The 9188-nt window shown below is 47.2% G+C and overlaps 1 protein-coding gene across 2 annotated transcripts in view; it reads left to right on the top strand.

The window, feature by feature from the left end:
• The first annotated feature begins 367 nt into the window (after positions 1-367).
• Positions 368-9188, top strand: part of SMARCD1 (SWI/SNF related BAF chromatin remodeling complex subunit D1) — a 16097-nt gene continuing 7276 nt past the window's right edge. The window contains exons 1-9 of one of the 2 annotated variants that reach the window (XM_017894743.1): positions 368-1160; positions 1777-1964; positions 2235-2277; positions 2371-2493; positions 2978-3100; positions 4143-4259; positions 5533-5634; positions 5891-6052; positions 6143-6240. In XM_017894743.1, the coding sequence (XP_017750232.1) occupies positions 597-1160; positions 1777-1964; positions 2235-2277; positions 2371-2493; positions 2978-3100; positions 4143-4259; positions 5533-5634; positions 5891-6052; positions 6143-6240 (1520 nt within the window). In that variant the 5' untranslated portion in view covers positions 368-596. The remainder of the gene's footprint in view (positions 1161-1776; positions 1965-2234; positions 2278-2370; positions 2494-2977; positions 3101-4142; positions 4260-5532; positions 5635-5890; positions 6053-6142; positions 6241-9188) is intronic. The other variant, XM_017894741.1, reaches the window with a different exon arrangement.

Below are 9188 nucleotides of genomic sequence, written 5' to 3'. Positions count from 1 at the left end.
TTAAAAAAAAATCTGAGGCCAGGCACAATGGCTCACACTTGTAATCCCAGCATTTTGGGAGGCTGAGGCACGCAGACCACTTGAGCTTAGGAGTTCGAGACCAACATGGACAACATGGCAAAACCCCGTCTCTACCAAAAATACAAAACAGCCTGGCATGGTGGTGCATGCCTGTGATCCCAGCTACTCGGGAGGCTGAGGTGGGAGGATCACTTGAGCTTGGGAGGCGGAGGTTGCAGTGAGCTGAGATGGTGCCACTGTGACAAAGACCTCATCTCAATAATAATAATAATAATAATAATAATAATAATCCGGAAGCAGGTTAGGTCGGAGACAAAGTTAGGTTGAAGTTCCCACGTGAGGAAGTTTTTGAGGCACTTTATCTGTGGAATGAGTCCCGGGCTATGAGCAAGAAGATGTGGAATCTTGGCTTCGGCTTTATGGCTAACTTGCTGGTTGACCTTTGCCAAGTCGTTCACCTGTGAGTTCAGCTTTCCCATTTGGAAAATGGAATAAACTGTGTTTCGCTCCTCAGCCCGATAGTTATAGCAGTAAGAAAATGAAACGAAAAGTAATCAAAGCATTTTGGGAAGTTAATGCCATGCGCCAAAATGAAGCTATTACTCCAAGCACCTCTTCATCAGCGGGCTCGAGTCGGGGTTGAGACTGGGGCTAAGGCTGTGGTCCGTCCCCTTTTCCAGGTCCTTGTCTACCTCCCGTCGGCCTGGGGACGCCCGCTCACAGGACCTCTCTATCCCAGAGTTCTTCTCTATGGTTTTCCCTCCAGGACCGTGAAGGCGGGAGGGCGTGGCCAGCACGCCTTTTCCGCTAGTCGCTCCTCTCTAGGCGACAGTCTCGCTGCCCTGAGCCTCCCGTGCCGGCCAGCCGGCCGGGGGAACAGGCGGGCGCTCGGGGGGCGCTCGGGGGGCGGGGGGAGTTCCGGTTCCGGTTCTTTGTGCAGCTGCATCGGCGGCTCCGGGAAGATGGCGGCCCGGGCGGGTTTCCAGTCTGTGGCTCCGAGCGGCGGCGCCGGAGCCTCAGGAGGGGCGGGCGCGGCTGCTGCCCTGGGCCCGGGCGGAACTCCCGGGCCTCCCGTGCGAATGGGCCCGGCTCCGGGTCAAGGGCTGTACCGCTCCCCGATGCCCGGAGCGGCCTATCCGGTGAGTGGGGCAGGAGGAGGGACGCGCGGGCCGGGGGCGGGGCCGAGCGGGGACGTGGGAGTGACAGGGGTGGGGGGAGAAGTAGGAGGGACTCCCTTGGGAGGGGTTCGGGCTCTAGGTGGGGTTGGGGAGGCAGTGCGCAGGAAGAGAGGGGGAGACAGTTGGCGTCCACACCTGCTCCTAAGGGCATTGTTTCCGTGGGGAGTCGGTAGAGAACCAGGGTGGGTGAAGTGGGTCCAGGGATACCTATACGAGGGCCGGAGTGCAGAGGGGCTTGAGCAGCTCCAGTGATCAGAGGAACACAGAACGTGTAGTTGACAAATTGAGGTCAGCTTCTAAAGAGATAGTAGCTAGCAGAGTAAATGTGGAACTAGCGATGTCCGATGTGTCCGATCCAAAATAGACCGATAATTTGAGTATAATCTGGCTCTCGCTTAGCTTTTGGACTCATATTTCTGTGGAGTCACTGCTGGAGCAGAGGGTTCTCGTCTCATTGTTCTCCATTCCATCCGTAAACCTTACTTCATTCAAAGAACTCAGGCGTTCCCTGCTTTTCTTTCTTAGTGGGGTTTAGCAGGTGAAACCATGACATCTCTGGGTCCTCTCCCCTCTGTAGAGACCAGGTATGTTGCCAGGCAGCCGAATGACACCTCAGGGACCTTCCATGGGACCCCCTGGCTATGGGGGGAACCCTTCAGTCCGACCTGGCCTGGCCCAGTCAGGGATGGATCAGTCCCGCAAGAGACCTGCCCCTCAGCAGATCCAGCAGGTCCAGCAGCAGGCTGTCCAAAATCGAAACCACAAGTAAGATGATCCTGGGGCAGAGGGAGGGAGGGAGGGAGCCTGGGAGTACACAGGTGGTGGGATTACCTGAACCAAGAAGTGGTGGTGCTGTGTCAGCAGATGGTGCTACAGGATGATTGAGAATGCTTGGTGGTGGTGGTGGTGGTAGTTCTTTGATTTGAGAGAAGCTTTGCAATCCCTTCACATTACTATAAATGGACATGCTGACAGCTTATTTTCACGTTCTGACTAGTTCTGTCCCAACCTGATAATAGTATTTATTCCCAACAGTGCAAAGAAAAAGAAGATGGCTGACAAAATTCTACCTCAAAGGGTGAGTCCAGGCTGTCTGTCTTCTGGAAAATGTAGTGAGTTTGAGTATAGAGATGAATCAGCCTAGATTTCAATTAATTTTTCTGTTCCTAAGATTCGTGAACTGGTACCAGAATCCCAGGCCTATATGGATCTCTTGGCTTTTGAAAGGAAACTGGACCAGACTATCATGAGGAAACGACTAGATATCCAAGAGGCCTTGAAACGTCCCATCAAGGTAACACAGGAAATTACTAAGCAGAGAGCCAAAGGAGAGGACCCAGGAACCTTCAGCAGGCTTAGGATGAGAAATCAAAGGCACAGCACAACTCTCCTTGGCATTTAAATTGCATCTCTCCCTTCCGCCTACAAACGGAGAATTACATTAGGAGGATAAGAACAGAATGGCAAAGGGGGAGGGGCTCTTGATGTCTCTTGCACTACAAATATACCCTTGTCCATGTTTTTGCTGTAACTGCTCTGCTACCTTGGGAACCTGCCACCTTGCATGACTTTGTCCACCTGGCATCCCACTGTATGCACTTGTACTTAGACTGATGGCCAGTACTCCTCTTCTAAATGGAATCTTCATCCACCCACCCAAGGGACTGGGTAGACAGTAAGCCAGTCTGTTAGAAGTAATTTCGGGGTTTGGGGAGACTCTTGTCTTCAACATCAGACCACTGAAGCCCCACGATCAATCCTGTTTCTGCCTTCCTCAGCAAAAACGGAAGCTGCGAATTTTCATTTCTAACACTTTCAATCCGGCTAAGTCAGATGCCGAGGATGGGGAAGGGACGGTGGCTTCCTGGGAGCTTCGGGTAGAAGGACGGCTCCTGGAGGATGTGAGTTCAAGGTCCACAGTGGTTGGCGTCTAGGGTGGGAGCTGCTGGGAATGAACAGTGTTGTCTGGTCAGCAGGAAGCCTAACTGGTGCTCACAGCTCCTTTTGGGACCAGTAGGGAGAGGGACGCTGTTCCCTGCACTGAAAGACAATGGTCCTTTGTGTTTGCCCCCACACCTTTGATCCTCACTGGTGTCATATGGAGAACCTTATTGTCCTGGGATCTGATTTGTGGTTTACCCTCCTCTTGGTGCTGCTGGCTATTGGATTTAGCCGTATCTGTAGATTATTTAGTTTTTGTTTTGTTTTGTTTTTAGTCGAGTTTGCACTTAATTTGAGGCCATGTTTCCTCTCTCAGTTCTTGTGGTATTTCCATCTTCTCAACTTTCATTGGAGGCACCCCATAGTTTAAGTAGGATAGATTTCTCTTGACAGGCTCTTTGTTGCTTCCTGGGGAGCATCAGCTGACAGGTGATAGCCCCCAAACTTCCCAACCCAGAAGCTCCTCGGGGAAGCTCACCTTTCTCTCATTCCCATACATTCTCGTGCTCTATTTTTAGCTGCTCGCAGGCAAGCTAATTGGAATGCACTTTTGCAGGAGAACCAGGGCTCAGTGTCAGAGCCTCCTTCCCTATATAGGTCCGGTCCATCTGCTGGTGGTGTCATTCTGTCCAAATAAAGCTGTTTTTGTTCTGGCTGCTTATTGCCTGTGATTCATTTCCCCTCTAGAGTCAGACTTTTCTCTGCTCAAACTCGCTTAGTTATATGCAATGGTTTGCTTAACTTGCCTCATTTCCCTTGGGCAAATGAGGTGGGTAAAACAGTGACCCTGTATGTGTTCTAGGCTGCTTCTTCAGGGTTCTGTTGTTACCATGACTGGTTTAATACCTGCAGCTGCCTACTTTGCCTATCTCTCCTAAGAGATATTCAGAAAATATTTTTTGAGTTTTTTCTCATTGTGTTGGGGTTCCTTTTTCATAGGATTTTGTCTTGGGAAGTTTCTTCTGGCCTTTCGTAACGTGATTTTTCTTTTCTCTCCTCTAGTCAGCCTTGTCCAAATATGATGCCACTAAACAAAAGAGGAAGTTCTCTTCCTTTTTTAAGTCCTTGGTGATTGAACTGGACAAAGACCTGTATGGGCCAGACAACCATCTGGTAGAAGTGAGTAGTTCTGCCTTCTAGGTTTTGACTCTGATTGGAGGATGATGGACTTGGGAGCCATGTTTTAATGTCTAAGGAGAGGGGGAGGTATAAAGTGGTCACTCTAGGTGTACACAGTACCACTCCAGGTGTACAGTTTGCACGTTGACCTCTAGATGGCACTAGCATGTTTAGTTAGGACCAAGGGCTCTTGTAATCTAACTTGTCCCATCTTTTTAATGTTACTGTCCTGGTCACTGCCGCCTCTTTCAAGGGAAAGTCTGCTGGTGGCCTCTTGTACGTGCCATGCCATCTCTGCGTCTTGCTTGTTAATAATGGTGAGATGTAGTTATCCATGCACCAATCATACTTTTTACTGGTAGCAGTTGCTGTAATTAGAGGGATTGACTGATAGGGTACTAGTACTTGCCAAAGTTACCATTATAGATCTGGGACTTCCTCTTGGTCTGTGCTCCATTTACATTTACATTCCAATTCAGCAAAAATCCTTTATTATGATGCCTGATTGCACACCATTTTGAAGCCCATGTTAGCAACAGTATTCTTTGGGATACAGGCAAAACCAGAATGACAGTCCAGCCAGCACTCCAAGTGAACTTAACCTGCTCCTTTCTTTGCCAGTGTAGCTGCAGCCCCTTAACCTCAACTACTAAGAGACATGGGAAGGTCTTTACCATCTAATAAGGGAAGTAAGTCATAGAATCAATAGAAACTTGTAAATATATTAATTTAATTTTATAGCAGTAGAGTATAGTGGCTAAGAATGTGGACTGTAGAATCAAACACACCAGAGCTCAAATGGTGGCTCTGCCACTTACTGGCTGTTTGACCTAGGCAAGTTACTCTATTCTGCTGAGCATTCGTTTTCTCACCTGTAAAATAAGTATAATTGTACCTATCTTGTATAGATGTTTGGGAAGTGAGATAATCCAGGCAAATGTCTTAGAATACTCTCACACATAGTTAAGTACTCAGTAAATGATAGCTATGTTATGTTACTGTTCACATGTGTATTATCCATTTTGTGGATAGAATTATCACCGGACATTCAGGTTTATTTAAATGCAGCCACAAACAGAATTAAAAGGTTGATCTACTTATACACAGACAGTAATCCCAGAGCCATATGCAGTTTTTTAAAATGCCTCATGCTATTGCTCTTCTCCAGTAGCCTCAGTAATCAAAGTTGAATATTCAGTCATTACAGAAGCTCTTCCCTCCCACCCCAGCTCTTCCTCTGGGAGAGCACCCCCTGACATCTTCCTCTCTGTAGTGGCACAGGACCGCCACTACCCAGGAGACCGATGGCTTTCAGGTGAAGCGGCCGGGAGACGTGAATGTACGGTGTACTGTCCTGCTGATGCTGGATTACCAGGTATTCTGTGGTGGTGTGAGGGGGTCCAGCTTTCACAGCCATATCCTGTCAGTGGGCTCACTTTAAAGGGTTTATGTCTAGTTGTGAATAATTTGCCACTTTGTCACACAGATAGAGTCTTAGTCATCTCTGAGTTCTTCCTAGAATTTTTCTGTCCCAGAAAAAGCACTACATTGTTGTTGAATAGCTTGAATATATTGCTGCATATAGACCCAGCTAACTAGCTTCGTCCCCTATACCCTTTGGTTCCCTGCAGCCTCCCCAGTTTAAATTAGACCCCCGCCTAGCTCGGCTCTTGGGCATCCACACCCAGACTCGTCCAGTGATCATCCAAGCACTGTGGCAATATATTAAGACACATAAGCTCCAGGACCCTCATGAGCGGGAGTTTGTCATCTGTGACAAGTACCTGCAGCAGGTAAGTAATGGACCCATTCTTTTGCTAGAATCCATTAGAACACTAGCTACACTCAAAATGCTAACCTCGTGCTTCTCTCCTTTGCTATAGATCTTTGAGTCTCAGCGTATGAAGTTTTCAGAGATCCCTCAGCGGCTCCATGCCTTGCTTATGCCACCAGAACCTATCATCATTAATCATGTCATCAGGTAGGCCTGTGTGTGGGAGGCAGTGCTGTGCCGGAGCTGCCTTGTACCAGTTTGCACAAGCCAGTTGTCAAATTTTCAGGAATTTTGCAAACAGGTTGTTAAACACAGCTGTTACTTACAATTAAATTACATAAACTTATAATTAAATATATTAGACTAAAAGTGGGTAACATATACTCAAAATGTATTACTTCCTCATTATTTCATTTTATTGTATTTGTGCTCTTGAGGTTATTTTTGCCTGTTGTATACACCTGGTGGAAATACAATATAACGATGTGCTTATGTGTTATTGTGCATCTCTTCCCATGAACAGTAATGTAATGTTGGTAGCTTGAAATCAGAATTTTTTTGTTTTTTGAGGTGAAGTTTCATTCTTGTTACCTATGCTGGAATGCAATGGCGCAATCTTGGCTCACTGCAACCTCTGCTTACTGGGTTCAAGTGATTCTCCTGCCGCAGCCTCCCACATAGCTGGGATTACAGGCATGTGTCACCATGCCTGGCTAATTTTGTATTTTTAGTAGAGACGGGGTTTCTTCATGTTGGTCAGGCTGGTCTTGAATTCCTGACCTCGGGTGATCCGCCCGCCTTGGCCTCCCAAAGTGCTGGGATTACAGGCGTGAGCCGCCGTGCCCAGCCTTTTGTTTTTTGTTTTGTTTTGAGATGGAGTTTCACTCTTGTTGCCCAGGCTGGTGTGCAGTGTCATGATCTTGGCTCACTGAAACCTCCACCTCCCGAGTTCAAGCGATTCTCCTACCCCAGCCTCCCATGTAGCTGGGATTACAGACACCTGCCACCATGCCCACCTAATTTTTTTATATTTTTAGTAGTGACGGGATTTCACCATGTTTGCCAGGCTGATGTCAAACTCCTGACCTCAGGTGATCCGCCCGCCTTGGCCTCCCAAAGTGCTGAGATTACAGGTGTCAGCCACTGCGCCCGGCCGAAATCAGATTATTTAAAGCCCAAAGATCAGCAAATGCCACATATCTGGGCACTTCCTCCTGCTCTCCTTTGGAAGATCAGTTGTTAAACATTTACCAGCTCTTCACTGATGGAAGAGCTCAGTGGCCATCTTTTCTCTGGATGGTACAGCATTCTATTCTGAGCCTCCAATTCCATTACTTCTATTCACTTTTTTGTTTAGAAGACGGAGAGCAAGGCATCTCTAGGCAGATAGGAAGTGAAGAAAAGTTCCTTCTCAAAGAAGCATGTATCTGTAGTTGGATATAGTCTCTTTGCCTTTCTTCCTTTATTCCATATTAATTCCAGTAAGGACTTTTTTTTCTTTTCTTTTCTTTTCTTTTTTTTTCTTTTCTTTTTTTTTTTTTTTTTTTTTTTTTTTTTTTTTGAGACAGGATCTCGCTCTGTCGCCAGGCTGGAGTGCAGCGGCGCAATCTTGGCTCACTGCAACCTCTACCTCCTGGGTTCAAGCGATTCTCCTGCCTCAGCCTCCTGAGTAGCTGGGATTACAGCATGCCAGTACACCCAGCTGATTTTTTATATTTTAGTAGAGATGGCGTTTCACAATGTTGGCCAGGATGGTCTCGATCTCCTAACCCCGTGATCCACCCGCCTCAGCCTCCCAAAGTGCTGGGATTACAGGCATGAGCCACCACGCCTGGTGGGCTTTTTTTTCTTTTGACCCTGAACCTACAAGATGACAGAGAGGGAGGGGGAAAAAAAGAAGAAAGATAAGACCCTGAACCATGACTTACGCAGTAGTAACTCCTCGACCTATAAATTAGGTCAGTAGAAGTTGGTCTGTCCTGTATTCCTATGCTTAAAGTTAGACCACTTTTAATTTTGTGTTTGACTTTATTTTTGGGGTCAATTTTAGTTTAAAAGGGAGAAAGCCAGGCACAGTGGCACGTTCCTGTAGACCCAGCTACTCCAGAGGCTGAGGTGGGTAGATATTTGAGTCCTGGAGTTCGAGTCTGGCCTGGGCAACATAGCAAAATCCTGTGTCTGAAACAATGAAAAAAGGTTTGTTTGGTCAGGTGCAGTGGCTCACGTCTGTAATCCCAGCACTTCAGGAGGCCAAGGCGGGCGGATCACAAGGTCAGGAGTTCAAGACCAGACTGGCCAATATGGTAAAACCTCATCTCTACTAAAAATACAAAAATTAGATGGGTGTGGTGGTAGGCACCTGTAGTCCCAGCTACTTGGGAGGCTGAGGAAGGAGAATCGATTGAACCTGGGAGGCAGAGGTTGCAGTGAGCCGAGATTGCGCCACTGCACTCCAGCCTGGGCAACAGAGCGAGACTCCATCTTTGAAAAAAAAAAAAAAAAAAAACAGCTTTGTTTGTTTAAACATATATAGAGTCTCGCTCTGCCAGACTGGAATGCAGTGGCGTGATCTTCACTTACTGTAACCACTGCCTCCCAGGTTCAAACAATTCTTGTGCCTCAGCCTCCCAAGTAGTTGTAATTACAGGCATACGCCACTTTTTGTATTTTTAGTAGAGATGGAGTTTCACCATGTTGGCCACACTGGTGTTGAATTCCTGGCCTTGAGTGATCTGCCCATGTTGGCCTCCCAGAATGCTGGGATTACAGACGTGAGCCACCACACTTGGCCAAAAAAGTTTTTAAAATTATTATTATTATTATTATTATTATTATTATTTGAGACAGAGTCTCTCTCTGTTGCCCAGGCTGGAATGCAGTGGTGTAATCATGGCTCACTGCATCCTCGACCTCCTGGGCTCAAGTGATCCTCTCACTTCAGCCTCCTGAGTAGCTGGGCTCACAGACATGTGCCACCTAGCCCAGGAATTATTTTGAAATTTTTTGTAGAACCTGGGGTCTTACTGTGTAGTATAGGCTGGTCTCAAACTCGTGGGCTCAAGCAGTCCTCTTACTTCAGCCTCCCAAAGTGTTAGGATTATAGGCATGAGCCACCATGGCTCGCCAAATTTTTTTTTTTTTTTTTTTTTTTTTTT

This window comes from Rhinopithecus bieti, unplaced genomic scaffold (genome assembly GCF_001698545.2).
Source record: "Rhinopithecus bieti isolate Rb0 unplaced genomic scaffold, ASM169854v2 scaffold_24390, whole genome shotgun sequence".
Taxonomy (NCBI): domain Eukaryota; kingdom Metazoa; phylum Chordata; class Mammalia; order Primates; family Cercopithecidae; genus Rhinopithecus; species Rhinopithecus bieti.
The sequence above is the reverse complement of the archived record's forward strand: the minus strand, read 5'-3'. Positions and strand labels throughout refer to the sequence as shown.